General features: G+C 41.5%; 2 protein-coding genes across 7 annotated transcripts in view; one reads left to right on the top strand and one right to left on the bottom strand.

The window, feature by feature from the left end:
• Window positions 1–9,780, bottom strand: part of CAGE1 (cancer antigen 1) — a 53,047-nt gene extending 43,267 nt beyond the window's left edge. For 3 of the 4 annotated variants that reach the window (XM_015562246.1, XM_015562245.1, XM_015562247.1), the window contains exons 1-3: window positions 8,650–9,780; window positions 6,944–7,031; window positions 5,113–5,636 (exon numbers count right to left, since the gene is read on the bottom strand). In XM_015562246.1, the coding sequence (XP_015417732.1) occupies window positions 5,113–5,636; window positions 6,944–7,031; window positions 8,650–8,787 (750 nt within the window). In that variant the 5' untranslated portion in view covers window positions 8,788–9,780. Of the gene's footprint in view, window positions 1–5,112; window positions 5,637–6,943; window positions 7,032–8,649 lie in introns of those variants that run through there. The other variant, XM_015562248.1, reaches the window with a different exon arrangement.
• Window positions 9,781–11,175: 1,395 nt separating this feature from the next.
• Window positions 11,176–20,516, top strand: part of RIOK1 (RIO kinase 1) — a 40,018-nt gene continuing 30,677 nt past the window's right edge. The window contains exons 1-2 of one of the 3 annotated variants that reach the window (XM_015562249.1): window positions 11,176–11,424; window positions 17,432–17,639. In XM_015562249.1, coding sequence (XP_015417735.1) covers window positions 11,354–11,424; window positions 17,432–17,639 — 279 coding nt within the window. In that variant the 5' untranslated portion in view covers window positions 11,176–11,353. Of the gene's footprint in view, window positions 11,425–11,622; window positions 11,646–17,252; window positions 17,288–17,431; window positions 17,640–20,516 lie in introns of those variants that run through there. The other 2 variants (XM_015562251.1, XM_015562250.1) reach the window with 2 other exon arrangements.

Here is a 20,516-nt window from a genome sequence, read left to right as displayed (position 1 = left end):
GCTGAGAGGTATCCTATAAGAAGAGGAAGAAGAAGAAAAAGGTGAAGATACAAATTATGAACAACAAATATGCATCTATCAACAAGTGAATCTAAGAATCAAGTGCATGAATAATCTGATCAACAGAATGAACTGGTGATTATAATAGAATCAGGGACATAGAAAGGGAATGAACTGACTAATCTTGGGGGGGAAAGGGATGTGGGAGATGCAGAAAGAGACTGGATAAAAATCATGCACCTATGGATAAGGACAGTGGGTGGGGAGTGAGGGCGGAGGCTGGGGTGGGAATTGGGAGGAGAGTTATGGGGGGAAAAAAGAGGAACAAATGTAATAATCTGAACAATAAAGATTTAATTTAAATAAAGAAAAAAAAGAAGAAAAAAATTTTAAGCTTTCCTTGTCAAATAATTTAGTATTTCTTGCTCTTTGCAACTTTTTTCTTAAACTAAGTTCTAGCTAATTTAATTCACCAAATATGAAAGCTTATTATTGTCAAGGCACCATATAGATGCTAACATGCATAAAAGAAGTAGAACAGAACCTTGATCCTCAAAGAAACTATCATTTGGTAGAGCTAAGTTCCAAGTAAGGACTTAATTTTATTAGAAAAATTTGCTTTGACTTGTTCAAGATCTAGGAAGGCATTTTCCCCAGAGAAGTAATGTCTTTTATGCTGATTACCACTTGGAAAAGTCTCAGATAATATACCTTTTTTTTTTTTATTGATTTCAGAGAAGAAGGGAGATGGAGAGAGAGATAGAAACATCAATGATGAGAGATAATCATTGATTGGCTGCCTCCTGCATGCCCCACACTGGGGATCGAGCCCGCAACCCAGGCATGTGCCCTGACCGGGAATCGAACCCGACCTCCTGGTTCACAGGTCGATGCTCAACCACTGAGCCACGCCAGCTGGGTTCAGATAATATACTTTAAAAAACAACAAGATATCTTTCAATACTCTACATGCTGTACTGACCACAAAAATATACCTCCTGAGACTTCTGTCAAAATGGTGGCATAGTTAAACATGGTGCTCACCTCCTCCCACAACAACATCAAAATTACAACTAAACTACAGAACAACTATCATTCAGAACGCTCTTAAATCAAGCTGAATGCAAGTTTTACATCTACGAAATTAAAGAAGAAGCCATATGAGACTGGTAGAAAGGACAGAGTTGCAGAATAGGCTAGTCCCAACCCCATGTGTGATGGATAAAAATCAGGAGGAAGACCTAGGCTATGAAGGTTCTCCTGAGGAGCAAGGGATCCCAGTCCCACACCAGACCGCCCTGCCACCCCACCCCCAAGCCCAGGGTTCCAGTCCCAGGAGGAGAAGTCCCCATAACTTCTGGATATAAAAACCAGTGGAAATTGAGGCTGAGCGAGGGTCAGGCTGCTGGAGCCCTAGGCCAGGGGTGGGCAAACGTTTTGACTCGAGGGCCACAATGGGTTCTTAAACTGGACCAGAGGGCCGGAACATAAGCATGGATGGAGTGTTTGTGTGAACTAATATAAATTCAAAGTAAACATCATTACATAAAAGGGTACAGTCTTTTTTTTTTTTTTTTAGTTTTATTAATTTCAAATGGGCCAGATCCAGCCCGTGGGCTGTAGTTTGCCCACGGCTGCCCTAGGCAGTTCCTTTGAAAGGGCCCACACATAGAGTTACTCGGACTCTCTCCCTCTGAGCTCCAGCACAGGGACAGCAGTTTGAAAGGCACCAGAGACACATGGGAGGGACTGAATCGTTTGGCATCTAGGCGAGATCTGGAGGGGCAACTTTCTCCCAGATAGAAGTACTGGCAGAAGCCATTGTTCCTTTGATGAGCCCCTTTGCCCCACAAAGCCAGCAGACAGGTGCCATATCCGAGACTCCATCAACTTGGCTCACACTGTTTGGTCCAACCTGCTGTTTCCCTGAGGCTCTGCCCCACCCAACTTTTGGGCCCACCCAAGCTATTTCCAGTGGCTTTATCATAGGAATGGCCTGCCCTGGCTCATGCTTCAGATTTTCATAAAATCTGTCAAACAAGCATCATCTGGCCTCAGCAGGTCCCATACCTTTAGCTAAACAGCCCCAGGCCCCGCACTTGTAGTAGCCAGCCTTGATTCATAGTGTAGCCTCCCCTGGGCATCTCCAAGCCAAGCACAAGAAGCAGCCATCTGCAGATTGCTTTGTAGTTTATACCTAGTGGACCTGGGCAGAACACAGGTAGTGGCTGAACATAGCCTGCACCTTCCAGAAGGCCCCAGAGCCAGCACACCCAGTGGATAGCTTCAGACCACATCGTAGCACCAGCATACAACCACTTCCATAAGTGAAGCACTCAGGGGTGGACTCAGTGGGTACCAGAGCCTTGCTGAAGTAAGTCATGCTCTATGGGGTAGGTCCCTGCAGTTGATCCTCCAAGGTGGATGGAGGTTGGTGGTCAGTGGTCATGGCCAATCCTTGCAGCAGATTGGTCTGGGTCAGTCCCTCCCATTGATGTGCCAACAGCAATCAAAACTCAACTTAAAACATGAGGGTGTACAGCTCATATGGCGAGGGGGGGGTGGTACACTTCGAGTGCCCAGCTGGGGTGATTGGGGAGGCTATGCCACTTGACCCTACAGGAGACCTACTGCATTAGGCCACACTACCAAGCCTTGGAGACATAGTAGCTCTACCTAATAAATAGAAACAAACACAGGGAGGTAGCCAAAATGAGGAGACAAAGAAACATGGCTCAAATGAAACAACAGAAAAAAATTCCAGAAAAAGAACTAAACAAAATGGAGATAAGCAATCTATTGGATGCAGAGTTCAAAACACTGGTTATAAGGATGCTCAAGGAACTTAAGAGAGGACCTCAACAACATAAAAAAGAACTGGTTAGAAATGAAGGCTATACTAACTGAAATAAAGAATAACTTACAGGGAATCAACAGTAAAATAGATGAAGCTGAGAATCAAATCAGTGACTTGGAATATAAGGAAGCAAAAAATACCCAATCAGAACAGAAAAATAAAGAAAATGGAATCCAAAAAATAAGGCTAGAGTAAGAAACCTCTGGAACAACTTCAAGTGTACCAATATTCACATCATGGGAGTACCGGAAGGAAAACAAAGAGAGCAAGAAATTCAAAACTTATTTGGAAAAAGTAATGACAGTAAACTCCCTTAACTTGTTGAAGGAAAGAGACATACAAGTCCAGGAAGTGCAGAGAGTCCCAAAAAAGATGAATCCAAAAAGGTCCACACCAGGACACATTATAATTAAAATGCAAATGGTTAACATGCTAAACCCCATGTCAGTCACCGGTGACTGACACTATACTTTCTGTCCAGAAGACAAAACAGGCTAGGCGCTTAACATGTTAAAGACAAACAGAGAATCTTAAAAGCAGCAAAAGAAAAGCAGTTAGTTACCTACAAGGGAGCTCCCATGACTGTCAGCTGATTTCTTAACAGAAACTTTGCAGGTCATAAGGGATTGGAAGAAATATTGAAAGTAATGAAAAGCAAGCACCTACAACCAAGATTACTTTACTCTGCAAAGCTATCCTATATAATAAAACCCTAATATGCAAATCAAATAAAGAGCGGTATGACTGGTGGAATGACCGGTCGCTATGACGCGCACTGCCCCAACTGGGGCAGCTCCTGCCCCCTGAGAAGGAGGCAACTGGTGGCGGCAATTGGGGGGCAGGGTCGGCCAGTGGGCAGCACCAGACTGCCAGCCAAGGCAGGTACCAGAGAGGCCCCCCTGAATGCCCTGCCTGCTGGTTGCCCCACAGATGGCCCTGATCTCCAGCCAGGCCTAGGGACCTTACCCTATATATTGGGAACAGTCTCTTATATTTAAACATTAAAACCTGGCAAGGCCACTCTAACACTGAAAAAACAGGATGCAGTGATGACATGCATGGACTCTGGCTTGCACATTTTGTGGTCAGCCCTGATTCTGACACTTATAACTATGTGACAAAGCCAATTACTTAACTTTTCTCTGCTTCAGTTTTTCCACCCAAAAGAGGGGGGAAATGATACTACTGCCTCAGAAGGATCATGTTATGTACTACTTTTCATAATCAGGGCAAAAAAATTTAACTGCCCATACAACAGCAAGATGCCTTTCACCTGTATGAAAAGTATGGTCACTGGTGCATGCAGCATCCCAGATTGTGAGAGGGATGTCCTACTGCCAGTTTAGGCCGGACATCCCCCAAGGGGTCCCAGATTGTAAGAGGATGCAGGCCGGGTTGAGGGATGCCCCTTCCCCCTTGCATGAATTTCATGCACTGGGCCTCTAGCCTATATATATAAAAGCCTAATATGCAAAGTGTCCCCTTGGGAGTTTGACCGACTGGGAGTTCGATTGCTTACTATGATGTGCGCTGACCACCAGGCAGTGGTGTGGAATGAAGGAAGGCCCCAGCCAGCAGCCAGCAGCTGCTAAGGACCCTACCTGTGCACAAATTTTGTGCACTGGGCTTCTAGCAATTTATAATTGAAGATAAAGAGTTTTACAGACAAGAAAAAGCTAAAGGAGTTCATTACCATCAAACCAGTATTATATGAAATGGAGTCTTATTTAAGAAGAAGAAAAGGCCCTAATTGGTTTGGTTCAGTGGATAGAGCGTCGGCCTGCATACTCAAGGGGCCCAGGTTCGATTCCAGTCAAGGGCATGTACCTTGGTTGCGGGCATATCCCCAGTGGGGGGCGTGCAGGAGGTTGCTGATCGATATTTCTCTCTCATCGATGTTTCTAACTCTCTATACCTCTCCCCTCCTCTCTGTGGAAAAATCAATAAAATATATTTTTAAAAAAGAAGAAGAAGAAAAAAATATGAACAATAAAATGGCAATAAAAAATAGTCATGGGGGTGTAAAGTACAGCATAGGGAATATAGTCAATAATATCCTAATAACTAGGAGTGGTGCCGGATAGGTGTGGGATGAATTGGGATAATCATATATTAAGTTATATAATGTCTGGTCACTGGGGTGTAGAGAAAGAAAGGAATGAAGGGAGAAAGGAAGGAAGGAAGGAAGGAAGAAAGGAAGGAAGGAAGGAAGGAAGGAAATAAGAAAAAGGAAGGAAGGAGAAAAATCATCTTACCTCCTTTGTTTCATAATCAGCTCTCAGATCATACAGGTTAAAGCTATTCTCTTGATAAAATGGTTTTTCAACATTGTTGTATAAATATTCCTTACACAAGAAGTTTTCAGGTTGACCAGAGTTGAGGGTAGATTCTTTGGCAGTATTTTCAGCTAGTGGCATTTCCATGAATTTCAGGGTGTCCCTACTGCAGGGGATTTCAGATGGGCTTCTAGGAGGTTGCCACTCACATTCATGAGAAAGTTGGTCTTCATTTGTGGAAGTACTAGTTCCCACTGGATTTTCTTCTTTAAATGAATCTTCCTTAATATTGTTGTCTTTTGCATAATTATATACATGACTTTGCAATTCTGGCTTCTCTGTGTAAGGTAAGTTGCCTATCAGATTTTGAAATGTTAGCATTTTATCATTAAATGCCTTCGTCTGATGATAATTGAAAATGGGTTCACATTGTCTGAAGGAAGAAATGCTGGTGTCAATTGGCCGAGTTAGCATATCCTGTGAATAATTTCCACTGTTGACATCTCATTAGGAAGAGGTAAAAGAAAATAATAATTAGCTGACCATAAATTTATGTGTTAACAGTTATATTAACATTTATGAAATAAACTTTTCAAGCCTTTTAAGAAATATATTATAGAAAAAATATATCTTCAACTTTACTAGATATTGCACATTTATTCTCTAAAATGTTATTTATACTTCTACCAGAACATAGAAATTCCTTCTCTATATCTCTCCAATATGTCATACTGATACATATGAAATGGCATTTTGTGGGCTTTTTAATGCACATATTTTTAGCTATTAAAGGTCTTGCAGGTTCCTTTTTCTGTGATCTAAATCGTTTCCTCAAAATTCACATGTTGAAGACTTAATCCCAGTATTTTATAATGTCATATTAGTTAGAGATAGGGCCTTTAAGGAGGTAATTAATGATAGAAGAGGTCATAAGGGTGGGGCTCTACTACAATATAACTGGTGTCCTTATAAAAAGAGGAGATACCAGGGAGGCACAGAAGTAAAGGCCATGTGAGGACAACTGAGATGGCCAACTGAGAGGCCTCAGGAGAAACCTACTCTGCAGGACCTTGATCTTGGACTTCCAGCCTCTAGAACAGCGGTTCTCAACCTGTGGGTCGCGACCCCTTTGGCGGTAGAACAATCCTTTCACAGGGGTCGCCTAAGACCATCCTGCATATCACATATTTACATGATTTGTAATAGTAGCAACATTACAGTTATGAAGTAGCAACGAAAATGATTTTATGGTTGGGTCACAACATGAGGAACTGTATTTAAAGGGCCAGAAGGTTGAGAACCACTGCTCTAGAACTGTGAGAATATAAATTTGAATTGCTAAAGCCACCCAGTCTGTGGTATTTCATTATGGTAGCTCTACATATACATTGCCTGTTTTTGTTGTTGTTGTTGTTATTGTTTTTTAAATTGAGTTATATGTGTCTTTTTCTTATTGGAGTTCTTTATTGTAGATACTAATCCTCTGTCAATTGTATAGATTACAGGTACCTTAGACTGTGGCTTTTTTGCTTTGTTGATTATAATTTGGACACACAAATTTAAAAAAATTTAATATAGTCAAATGTATTATGGTTTGTTTTTCTTGTGTTACTCTCTGAGCCTCATCTTTAAAATGAAGATAAAAACAGCCCTTATTTACAAAGTAAAAGTCCTATTCCATAGGCTTGTTTATAAATGTGATAATGTATATAAAATGCTTAGCACAGTACTTAGCTCTTATTATCATCATCACAGGACACACAAAAAATCTTAGTTTCTGTTTGTATATTGCCAACAAAGAGATACTCACCACCTAACACATCATCTAGTGTGCTATAAATTTCTTCAGAAAGTGTGATTTTAGACTCATTTTCCTTTTTTACATTCTTTACTTCATTCTGTATTAATAAAAAAGGCATTATGAATACTTCAAATACCATTGGCCTCTCCTAAAGGTATATGTACATTGCTATGTAATTTTTGTTAGTATATCAAGTATGTGGATCTAAATGATGTTCTAAAAAAGTTCTTCTCTCTTATAAAGTTAGCTGGTTACAAATCTCTATTCAATATGCTTTTTATAGCATCGTTCCACTTATTGAATGTATCTGAAGTACAATAAAAACTGAATTATATAACTATCTGGTTTTTTTTTTCTTGTTGCTAATTCAGATCATTCCTTCTAATTAGATTTTTAAAGTATCAGGAATAATATACTTGAAAAATAAAATAGCAATATTCACATGTATTGATGTTATATTCATACAAACTTCTTGGTACTCTATTACTCATTGAATTTCAAAGATCACTTCTAATTCTTTTAAAAATATATATTTTATTGATTTTTTACAGGGAGGAAGGGAGAGGGATCAAGAGTTAGAAACATCAATGAGAGAGAAACATCGATCAGTTGCCTCCTGCACACTCCCTACTGGGGATGTGCCCGCAACCAAGGTACATGCCCTTGACTGGAATCGAACCTGGGACCCTTCAGTCCGCAGGACGATGCTCTATCCACTGAGCCAAACCGGTTAGGGCTCTAATTCTTGTCTTACACAATATTACTGTTTTTAGCTAAACTAAGCCTTTGGTCTATAAATTTTCTATAAAAAACAAGAGGGAGGACTTCCTTATATAATTAATTTAAAACATTCATTCTTTACAATTCACTGCTCAGCAACTTATTCCAAATTAACACCATAATACTATGACCAAATTTTTTCCAAAATGAAAATAGACCAGATGTCAGGCTCCTTGTGTTCTTGTTCTGACTCTTACTGAGTTGTTGTGGCTATGTCTTCTGGTATACTCATGGGACTTCCTGAAGAGACTAGAAAGGATCAGTTTTAACAGTTTGTAAAGTTCTACCTTTCTTTTCTTTTTTTTTTTTTTTAATAAATATTGCCTGTTTTTAATATATTTTATTGACTTTTTACAGAGAAGAAGGGAGAGTGATATAGAGTTAGAAACATCGATGAGAGAGATTGATCAGTTGCCTCCTGCATGCTCCCCAGTGGGGATGTGCCCGCAACCAAGATACATGCCCTTGACTGGAATCGAACCTGGGACCCTTCAGTCCGCAGGCCGATGCTCTATCCACTGAGCCAAACCGGTTCGGCAAGTTCTACCTTTCTTGAAAGCCAGTTCCAATATTCCTCTCTTCTATGCCTCCACTGGAGATTCCTTTAGTGTTCTTTGTATATTTGTTGAGGCTATTTTTCCATTGATTTTTAGAAAGAGTGGAAGGGAAGGAGGAAGACAGAGAAAAAGAAACATCAATGTGAGAGAGGCAGTCTATTGGTTGCCTCCTGCATGAGCCGCCCGGGCTTGAGCCTGCAACCGTGGTAAATGCCTGGAATCAAACCCAGGATCTTTCTGTCCACAGCCTGATGCTCTACCCACTGAGCCAAGCCAGCTAAGGCTGTTCCTCATATATTTTTTTTAAATGTTCATATGGAACACAATGTGAATGTTAAATGCATCTGTATCTCCCAGACCTCATAAGCAATTGCACACCTGAGACAAGTCTGAAGTCGTATTGCTGGTTTCCATACAGGAGGGAGAATTTGAGTGAGTTAAATCTTGAGAAAGACTGGTGAAATTCATGGCATCCACTTCTGACATGCTTTCTAATTTTTCATGAGAAACATCCATGTCAAAATATACAGGATCTGAAGGTGATCACCAAATTTTTTGATATTTCTTGTTCCTAACTGTTGAATGATGGAAGGCTTCTTTAAAAAAACACATAATTTTAAGGTCTTTTAGCATATGCAAACAAAAAACTTCCCCCCTCCCTTTGCACAGTAAGAAAGCAATAAAGTTCACTGCCCGAAATTTTAAAATGTCATTTGCCAAGTTATTGAAAAAATAAAGAATTTTAGTGCGAGTATACCATACCATGGTAACTTTGTATGGTAGTAAATAATTTGGACAAAATAAAATTACTAAAAAGACTTGCGACCCAGAAGGTGAAGGGATCTCTAAGTTATTTAATAAAAAGATATTCAGAAAATATTATCAGAGACCTATTAGGTTCCACCAAACACTGACTGCATTTCTATTTAATAATTGCTATTTGAATATTTCTTTATCGTCAAATCCAACATTGTAAATCAATGTTCCCTCAGGCACTTGGGGTTTGAAAACTTGGCATCCTTCTACCTCACTGTCCAAGTCCTGTCCATTTATCCTCTAAAAATGATCTTCATAACCCATGCTTTCTTTCCATCCCTTAGATCATTACTCTGGTCCATATTCTTCTAATTCCTCAGGTCTGTTAGGGGGTGGGGATGGAAAAGATGTCCAATCACAGTGACTTCAAATTCTTCTGCTTGATTTTCTAGGTTTTCCATAGCCTGAACCCACTTTACCTAGCCAATACTCCCCTGCTCTAGTAGGATCAAGTTCACTTCCCTGCAAATAAGTCATGCTCCTTACCACTTCAGTAGTCTGACCTTGCAAGCGTTTCTCTCCTAAACTTTCCTATCTAACCATTCATCTATTTTTTAAATTCCTAAAATCTTTAGTCTAAATCTCTCATAATTAAATACCTATTCGTTTTACTGTTTTAGTCTTAACAATGGTTTCAAGCGTGTTAGTGTTTATATTCACAGATTACACATACTTCTAGAAGAGTCCATTTAGGGTTCTACAATACTCCCTATAGCAAATGGACCAGTGTTGTCCAGGATAAATATTAATTTAACCCAGCATTCCAATTATTTATTTCTATTAACCTTCCCAATCTACAGTCACTACCATTTGCCTGGATTACTTTGTTGAATTATCAAGTTAATAAATAATTTACTGAGGATTTATATTTTTCAAACTTATGTCATCCTTTGGTTAAGGATAAAAAAGCCACCGAGCCTAGCAGACTAGTCAGGATTGGTGAATGGTTCAACTTTATGCTCAATTTTTCCCTATTTCCAAACACATAAGTATTACCTAGGTTGTGGTGAAGGGAGTTTGAAAAATCGTTTAATTTCCAAATGCAAAAACTGCAAGAGCCTTCTCTCTTAAATTTGGGAACCTAGAACTTCCAATTACACGTTTACACCTTTGTTCATAGGGCACAATCTGCCGATTTATTTTGTTAGGCTTACTTTTACCATCTTGCATTCCGACCTTACCGGATGTACGTTAAACTTTTAAAGTATTTATTCAAATGTGTCCAGAGATATTCTAAAGCTGTTTTAAGACCGGCGTCAAAAGAGGTGTCACTGGATCTCGAGGGAAGAAAGTGAGGGGGTGGCCGCTGGGGCGTCTGCTCTCGGGTCCGCGCCCCGCCTCTCCGGCGCCCCGACCCCGCAACCACCCCGCCCAGCCTCTTAGCGAGCGCCGCGGAGACCGAGGGGGCGGGATCCGCACGAAATAAACAGAGTAATGCAGGAAAAAAATAAAAATAAAAAAGAGGTGTCAGTGGAGTTACTAGTCAAAACTCTAAGGTGTTGTTCTTAAATTCTTTTCAGCCGTTATGACAAACGAGCTTTCTACAAGCACTTCTCACTTTTCACCTCAAAACAACGCGCCAAACTCTTTGAATCGCAAAAGCGTGCTCACTTCCAGGGTCCATGCAGTTTCTTTTACCCACAATAAGGATCTCGTGCTTCCACCCCCCCGCACCGGTTTTGCGGGAGGGAGAAGAACACTTTCCAACCTTTCCTACGGAATTCCCGGTCGGGAGGCAAGCGCGACGAACCCTTCCAGTGTGACGTCCGCTCGCCCCCGCACGCCAGCCAATCCCGGCGGGGAACGGCGCACGCCGGGCTCCGGACACAGGGGGCCCGGCCTGGGGGGACACCAAGGTCTGTTACCGGAGTTGGGAAGTCATGCGGATGTAACCCCCTAGGCCGAGCCTGTGGCTTGGCTGGCGCGCCTTTCTACAGGAAGACACACAGAAACGAAAGCCTCCAGGTAGGATGGCGGCCCAGCGAGGAAGGCGAACCGCTTGACACTTCCGTGTGACCTCCTTGCGCAGGCTCTCAGTGGGCCGCGGGACGGGACTTCCGGTAGGACATTTCCGGTAGGGGCGGGGCTTCCGTTCGAGCCGGGGGCGGCGGTACCGGGTCTGTAAATCCTAAATCCTCGTAGCACGTGGCGCGCTGCTGGCATCGGGACTACTGCGCGGTTTGCGAGGAGGCGACCTCGGAGAGGCCGTGAGGTCGGGCCGTCTGTGTGGCTCCTCCGGTGGCGCTGACGCCCCGCGCGTGCCGTCATGGACTACCGGCGGCTGCTGATGAGTCGGGTGGTTCCCGGGCAGTTCGACGACGCGGACTCCTCCGACAGGTAGAAGGCGGTGCAGTACACCGACTTTGTTGGGGTTTTGCTCTCTCTGCCGCCGCCGGGCCTTGAGGGAGTTAACGCTGGTGTAGAGGGAGGCTGGTGGTGCATCGCGCTGGGGCTCTCTTCCCAACCGGTCGCGTCTTTCTCCATCCCAGCCCTGACTTCGTCCCGGGTTATGGCAGAGTTCACGAAAGCCGCTTGTCAGGGGAGTCCAGGGTTCCCAGGTTGGTTGGCATTGCTGAGAGGCCGAGTTGGGCATAGCGATTGGGAAACAGGTTTTTGCGCCTTACTGGTAACTTCATTCAGCGTTTAAAAACGGTTCTTACTTTATGTTGACAGTAAGGTGAGCACCTGCTATGTGCCAGGTTCTGTCCTGAGCGCTGGAGGTAGTGATGAACAAGGCAAACTGAGTCCCTGTCATTGAATTTTACCTTCTACTTGAGAGGTGGATCAATTAAGTACAAAGGTATTACTTAAAAACCAGATAATTATATATACTATGAAAACAATTTAAGTCAGTTTGTAGACTAAGTTATGATTTGGTCAAGGAGGGGTTAAGTCCAGATCTGACCTACAAGAATGAGTTAACCTCAGGAAAAGGGGAGACAACAGTCATTCAGGAAGAGGGGACAGCAAGTGCTAAGTCCCCAGAGTGGGATCCCTCCTGGCTGTGAAAGGAAGATCTATCTAGCCAGAGGTTCTCAACCTGTGGGTCGCGACCCCTTTGGCGGTTGAACGACCCTTTCACAGGGGTCGCCTAAGACCATCCTGCATATCAGATATTTACATTATGATTCATAACAGTAGCAACATTACAGTTATGAAGTAGCAACGAAAATAATTTTATGGTTTGGTCACAACAATGAGGAACTGAATTTAAAGGGCCAGAGGTTGAGAACCACTGATAGGCCATTGTGCTTAGAGCACAGCAGAGGTAGTTGAGCAGATTGGTAGGTAATGATATAGAAGTGAAAAGGGGCCAGATGATGGAGAGCAAGCATGTCAAACTCAAAGGCTAACATGGGCCAAATAAATAAGGTTTAAGTTTATGTGGGCCACAAAAAAACAAAAGCTTCAATTTTCATAGAAACGTAGGTTTATTTCGATAGAGACATGCTGAATATAAAGGGCTGAGATAAATGAGTAATCCTATTTAATAAAAGCCTAATATGCTAAGTGTTTGGTTGTCCAGCTGTCTGTGCAACCAATCAAAGCAAAATATGCTAATGATATGCTAAGGCTGCTCAACCACTCGCTATGACATACACTGACCATGAGGGGGCAGACACTCAACGCAGGTGCTACCCACTGATGGTCAGTGCGCTCCCACATGGGGAGCGCTGCTCAGCCAGAAGCCAGGCTAACGGGGGTCGGACATCCCCCGAGTGCTCCCGGACTGCAAGCACATGAATTTTGTGCATCGGGCCTCTAGTTAACATAAAATAATACAACATTTTTTCTTGAACATTAACTTACCAGACACTGAATAACTGCACAAATTAATAAGCATAATACAAATAATCCTATTTTTCTTTTTCTCCAAAAGTGAAATATTTCCTGGTGTGCACACCAAATAATGACGGAACTTTTTGCCATGGCAATCGGCTACTAAAATATTTGCTGTTAGTATTAGTAGAGAGAAATGGTGCTCCTGCATGTAAGGTGCATAAGGGAAATGAATGCAACACGATTATAGTAATCAGTCATTAGTGCACATTGTGCAGACAGTCCTTGGGTTACCTTGGACTCAATGTATGTCGTTTTGTGGTTACCTCGCCATTTCCCATTTATTTATAAAAAAAAAGTTTCATCATTTTGACGTATGTACATATGTGCTTTATGTTTTTTATTATTTGTTTACCACAAGTAAAGGTCAGGAATTGTTATCTTTCTTTTAAATTTTTTTTTACTGTTTCACTGCATTACTGCTGTGTATGTGTTCCATGTGAGTGACATAGGTGCTTATGTAGGTGGGTTCCGACTTACGGAAAAATCGCATGACGTCGCGCCGTAGGAACAGATCTCCGACATAACCCGAGGACCTACTGTAGTTCATTATTAATAATTATGTATAACAGGAAATGGTAAAAAGTAAGTTACGAAATTTTAATTAACACGTTTCTTACTATTATATTGGCTGGGCTGCAAAAATATTTGTTGTGGGCCACATGAAGCCTGCGGGTCATGAGTTTGACATGCTTGATGTAGAGCCTTACAAGTGATAGTAAGGAGTTGAGATATTCTAGGGCTTAGAAAGCCATAGAGGGATGCTAGCAGGGGAATGATGTAATTTGATTTATGATTTAAAGGAATCACTTTGCTATGGAGAAGATGATTTTGGAATGGAGAGTGGAAGCAGTACAAAAGTAATGAAAATAATTTAGTTCAGAGATGATGGACATTCAGAGATAAGGTCATAGAGATATTTTACAGATAGAAATGACAATTTGGTGGTAGATTGAATGTGGGATATGAAGCAAAAGTTATTAAGGATAACTTTCACATAAAGCAAGATGAAACTGTTTTATAATTTCAAGAAAATGGTTTTTACTTTATGTTTACAGTAAGGCTTCATTGCATGCAAATTTTCTTAACTATAGATTTTTTTCAGTAAGTATATGTTGATCACTTTCTATGTGTCAGATATAGTGTTAGTTGGTAGGGATACATTGGTGTAAACTACTCTGACACCAACATTGCACTCTAGCAGGGAAAACATTAAAAAATGAGACAAATTGGATGGTCCAGCCTGGCTCAGTGGTTGAGCAGTGACCTATGAACCAGGAAGTCACGGTTGGATTCCAGGTCAGAGCACATGCCTGGGTTGTGGGCTCGATCCCCAATAGGAGGCAGCCGATCAATGATTCTCATCATTGATATTTCTATCTCTCTCCCTTCCTCTCTGAAATCAATAAAAATATGTATTTTAAAAAATTAGACAAAAGATTTGGATTAGAATTGGGTAAGTGGTACAAAGGAGAAACGGGTGAATAATATGGAAGATTTCCCTAGGCAAGTGATAGTAAACTAATGCTGTAAGGTTAAGTAGGATTTAGCCAGAGAATTGAGAAAGACATTCCAGATTTATGTTTACACATAAGAATATAAAAGGCCCAAGGGAAGAAGTTAAGGGGAAATATCTATCACTGGATATTGTAAAGGTTAACCAATGGATTCTGTCCACCACCTTTCCCTTTCCCCACCCCCAGTGACTTTGGCAATTTCTGGAGACATTTTTGTTTGTCACAACTGGGGATGGTGCTGGTAGGTAGAGGCTGGAGATGCTGCCAACAGTTCTATGAGGCACAAAACAACTTCCCACAACAAAGAATTGTCCAGCCAAGGTTGAGAAGCCCCAGTACTATTGAAGGTATAACTTTAACATGCCAATTTAGGTTATTAGCAAATGAAGGGTCAACTTATGGATTATGTTTATGAAATCCTAGTAAATAGTAGGTGTTTAATGCCTATTTGTTTCATAAAGATTTGGAGCCCTATAAACCATCCTATCTAATAATAGACAAACATGGTAATTAACCATGCCTCTGCTATGCTTCCCATTGGCTAATCAGCACAATATGCAAATTAACTGCCAACCAAGATGGCGGCCGACAGCCAGGCAGCTGAAGCGAACAGGAGGCTTGCTTGCTCCAGTGATGGAGGAAGCCAAATTCCCCGCCTGCTGCAGCCCAGCTCTGAGCTCCGGATGCAACAATGTTGCAATTATAGAAGCTAAACAAACCCCAGAAACCTGCTTGAAGCCAGCCGGCCTCAGAGCTGGAGCCGCAACAAAGTTTCAATTACAGAAGTTAAATAAATCCCAGAATTAAAAAACAAAAACAAAAAAGGAGAGACTGGGGCTTCAGTTGCAGGCTTGGCTCACCTGAGAACAGCCCTCAGCTCCTCACCCAGGCTGGCCAGGCACACCAGTGGGGACCCCCACCCTGAAGGGGGTGCAGGCAGCCTGAAAACAGCCCTCAGCCCCTCATCCAGGCTGGCCAGGCACCCCAGTGGGACCCCCACCATAAAAGGGGTGCGGGCAGCCTGAAAACAGCCACTCAGCCATAAGCCAGGCTGACGGCTGCCAGCACAGCTGTTGGTAGGACCCTCTCCTGCCTCCTCAGCAGCACAAAGGATGTCCTACAGCAGCTTAGGCCTGCTCCCCGCTGGCAAGTGGACATCCCCTGAGGGCTCCTGGGCTGCCAGAGGGATGTCTGACTGCCAGCTTAGGCCCAATTCCCCACGGAGCGGGCCTAAACCAGGAGGTGGTCATACCCCAAGGGGTCCCAGACTGTGAGATGGCACAGGCCAGGCTGAGGGACCCCCCCCAAGTGCATAAATTTTGTGCACTGGGCCTCTAGTCTATACTAATAGAGTTAATATGCTAATGAGTGGGACGCTGTAATAGGTAATGACCAGATCATTAGCATATAGCTGGGGCGTTGCTCCAGAGATGGGCGGAAGTGGGGAGGCACCTAGAGGAGGCAGGCCCATCCTGTTCCCGGGAAGGCAGGGGTGAGAGCCCACAGCACTCCCCTCACCAATTCTTCACTGCCCACTGCTTGCACTCTGAGTGCCCTGCAGCCCACCTGCCAGGGGAAGGAGCACAGCTCAGCAGGCGGGAGGCCCCTCCAGCGCCATGACGGGGCCGATCCATTGCATTACTCCGGAGACAGGTGGAAGCGGGGACCAGCCCGAGGCGACTGGAGGGACTGAGGTTGGAGCTTGTAGCAGCCAGAGAAGGCCAGAGGGTTTGGGGGCTGGGCCAGGTGCGCTGGAGCTCTGCATGAACAGGTTTGGATACCAAGGCAGGGCTGAAGGTGGGTAGGTGGCAACGTGCAATATCACGCGCTTGGCTCCTAGTGATTAATAAATAACTCAGAATTGATAATCTGAATTTATTTAAACTCACATCTGACTTTTTAAGCTGGTAGTGCATATTATCAATTGTTTTATATGGTTTCTGTCCTCATTCTTTACTTGAGAAGTCAAAACTGGTAGCACCTCTGTAAAATCTGACATGCAGACATGTTTTGTTTGATAAGCACAGTGTTTTGATAAATTGAACTTGCCAGTTAAGTGGGATATTTTACACAAAAATCCATATTCCTGGTTTCTCTTGAAAAACTAAGAAGATATGTAACCCTGGGTCTGAATTCTCACATGACAAAAACAAACCCTATTAGTTGTGCTTTCTTTATGCTGGGCATCAATCCCTTCTTCTATATAATTATATCAAGCCTACTTTCTTATTTGTGGTGCTTGTATGCACCATTCCTTCCCTTCATGAACAAGGGTGGTTTGAAGTTCTTTGTGTAACACAGATCTTGAATACAGCTTTTGATGCAAAGTGTTATTGAGTTCAAGGTAAAGCTGCTTTAGACTTATTCCCAAGTTTTGTCAGAAAGCTTTTTGTTTTCATACTGTCTCTTAAAGCAGCTCTGTAAGTAGTTTTCCTTGTCAAGTCAGGAGTATTGATTGGAGCCAGTTCTTTCAGCAGAGAAGTTAGCAATATAAATTCTGACTTAGGCAGAGGTAGGTTTAACACTTGATGTACTTCTTTAGTAGGGCCTAGAGCAGTGATGGCGAACCTTTTGAGCTCGGCATGTCAGCATTTTGAAAAACCCTAACTTAAGTCTGGTGCCGTGTCACATATAGAAACTTTTTGATATTTGCAACTATAGTAAAACAAAGGCTTATATTTTTGATATTTATTTTATATATTTAAATGCCATTTAACAAAGAAACATCAACCAAAAAAATGAGTTCACGTGTCACCTCTGACACGCGTGTCATAGGTTCGCCATCACTGGCCTAGAGAATATGCAAACAACTGGGACAGAACTCTGAAAAACAGAAGAACTTGGTACTAAAATTAAGTTCATTGGTAGATATATTGTAAGGGAACCTTTGGGTTTTGTTACAGATTTAGTCTATTATGTTGTGAATAAATACATATGTAAGTCTAGTTAGAGTATCTTTAAATATGCTAAAATATTGTTATTTCTAGTGAAAACATTGACTTGAAGACAATCAAAGAGGGAGATGGCAATCTGTTTGAAGACTTTCAAAATAATGTGAATGAGAAGATGAATGAAGATGAGATAGAAGATGAGGGAGAAGAGGAGGAAGATTATGATGATGACGATGATTGGGACTGGGATGATGGAGGAAAACTCACCAAGTGTTATATCTCGAATGGAGGGAGTAACCCACAGGTATTTTATAAATGATTCTATAAATCTTCATGTTGTTTGCTTATGTATTTTTACTTATTTTTTTGAGGGCCTACTGTTTTTTAAAAATTGAATTTATTGGGGTGACATTGGTTAATAAAATTATATAGGTTTCAGGTATATGATTCTATAGAACATCATCTGTATATTGTATTGTGTGTTCACCATCCCTAGTCATGTCTTCTTCCAATACAATTAATCCCCCTTTTATCCTCTTACTTCTCCCAACTCCCCTTTCCCTTTGGCAATCACCATATTTTTAATTGTGTCTGAGTTTTTTTCCTTTGCTTAATCCCTTCACCTTTTTACCCTAGTCTCCCAACCTCTGTTCCTTCTGACAGATGTCAGTCTTTTATCTATGAGTCTGCATTTACTTTGTTTCTTATGTTTATTAGATTTCACATATAAGTGAAATCATATGGTACTTGTCTTTCTGCTATTTCACTTAGCATAATATTTTCCAGGTCCATCCATGCTATCACAAAATATAAGATTTCCTCCTTTTTTTAAGGCCAGGTTTTATTCCATTGTGTAAATGTACCACAGATTCCTTATCCACTCATCTACTAATGGGCACTTGGGCTGCTTCCAAGTCTTGGCTTTTGTAAAAGTAGCACTGCAATGAACATATGGGTGCATATATTTTTTCAAATTAGTATTTCGGGTTTCTTTGGATATATTCCCAGAAGTGGAATTGCTGGGTCATAAGGCACTTCCATTTTTAATTTTTTGAGGAAACTCCATACTGTTTTCCACAGTGGCTGCACCAATCCCACCAACAAACAGTGTAAGGGGGTTCCCTTTCCTCCACATCCTCACCAACACTTATTGTTTGTTGATTTATTGATGTTAGCCATGCTGATAGGTGTGAGGCAATCTCTCATTATGGTTTTAATTTGCATTTCTCCAATGATTAGTTACACTGAGCATCTTTTCATGTGTCTGTTGGTCATTTGTATGTCCTCTTTGGAGAAGTGTCTATTTTTTTTTTTAATATATTTTATTAATTTTTTACAAAGAGGAAGAGAGAGGGATAGAGAGTTAGAAACATCGATGAGAGAAACATCGATCAGCTGCCTCCTGCACACCTCCTACTAGGGATGTGCCCGCAGCCAAGATACATGCCCTTGACTGGAATCAAACCTGGGACCTTTCAGTCCACAGGCCGACGCTCTATCCACTGAGCCAAACCAGATAGGGCGAGAAGTGTCTATTTGGTCATTTTTTAATTGGATTGTTTGTTTTTTTGGTGTTGAGTTTATAAGTTCTTTATAAATTTTGGTATCAAATATATCATTATCAAATGTATCATTAGCAAATATGTTCTCCGATTCAATGGGTTGTCTTTTTATTTTGTTGATGGTTTCCTTGTTTTGCAAAACCTTTTTAGTTTGAGGTCCCATTTGTTTATTTGTTCATTTGTTTCCCTTGCCCAAGGACATATATCAGAAACAATATTGTTATGAGAAATGTCTGAGATATTACTACCTATGTTTTTTCTAATATTTTTATGATCTTGAGTCGTAAGTCTTTATTACATTTTGAATTTATTCTTGTGTGTGGTGTAAGGTGGTCTAGTTTCATTTTTTTGCACAATATCTGTCCATTGTATGTTCTTGTTTTCTTTGTCAAATATTAATTGACCATAAAGGCATGGGTTTATTTCTGGGCTTTCTGTTCTGACCTATTGATTTATATGTCTGTTTTTATGGCGGTACCATGCTGTTTTGATTACTATGGCCTAACAGGTAGTATGATCCCTCCAACTTTGTTCTTCTTTGTCAAGAATGCTGTGGCTATTTGGGGTCTTTTGTGGTTCCATATAAATTTTTGGAATATTCTATTCTATGAAATATATGCCATTGGTATCTTGATAGAAATTGTGTTGAATCTGTAGACTGCTTTGGATAGCATGGACATTGTAATTATTTTAATTCTTATCTATGATTATGGTATATGCTTACACATATTTGTATCTTCTTCAGTTTCTTTTGTCAGTGTCTTATAATTTTCTGAATACAGGTCTTTTACATTGTTGGTTAAATTTATTCCAAGGTATTTTTTTATGCACTTCTAAATGGAATTGTTTTATTAGTTTTCTTCTCTGATAGTTCATTATTGATGTATAAAAATATAACTGATTTCTGAATATTTATTTTGTATTTTGCTACTTTACTGAATTTATTTATCATTTCCAGTAGTCTTTTGGTGAAATGTTTAGGGTTCTTTATAGTATCATGTCATATGCAAATGATGACAGTTTTACTTTTTCCTTTTCAGTGTGGATAACTTTTAGTTTTTACTTCTTGTGTGGTTGCTGTCACTAGGACTTCCAGTACGATCCTATCTAATAAAAGAGAAACACGGTAATTAGCATATGACCGCTACCATTCCGATTGGCTAATCAGCGAGATATGCAAATTTACTGCCAGCCAAGATGGCGGCCGGTAGCCAGGCAGCTGATGCGAACATGAGGCTTGCTTGCTTCAGTGACGGAGGACTCCAACGTCCCCCGCCTGCCGCTGCCGGCCTCTGAGCTGCAACTCTAAGCAACTATGTTACAAATATAGAAGCTAAAAAAACCCCAAGAAACCTGCTTTAGTCGCTGGGCTTCAGCGAGCAGGATCGCAACATTGTTTCAAATAGAGAAGGTAAACAGGGCCAGAAACCTACTTTCAGCATCAGTGGCCTCAGAGCTGGAGCCAGAGTTAAAGCTGGCCCAGAATAAAAAAAAAGAAAGAAAAAAGCGGTTGGGAGCTTCAGTCACCCGCCAGCCTGAAAACAGCCCTCAGCCCCTCCCCAGACTGGCCAGGCACCCCAGTGGGGACCCCCACCCTGAAGGGTGTGTGACCAGCTGCA

Source organism: Myotis davidii, unplaced genomic scaffold (genome assembly GCF_000327345.1).
Source record: "Myotis davidii unplaced genomic scaffold, ASM32734v1 scaffold76, whole genome shotgun sequence".
Lineage (NCBI taxonomy): Eukaryota > Metazoa > Chordata > Mammalia > Chiroptera > Vespertilionidae > Myotis > Myotis davidii.
Note: the sequence above shows the minus strand (reverse complement) of the source record. Positions and strands in the feature narration are given on the sequence as shown.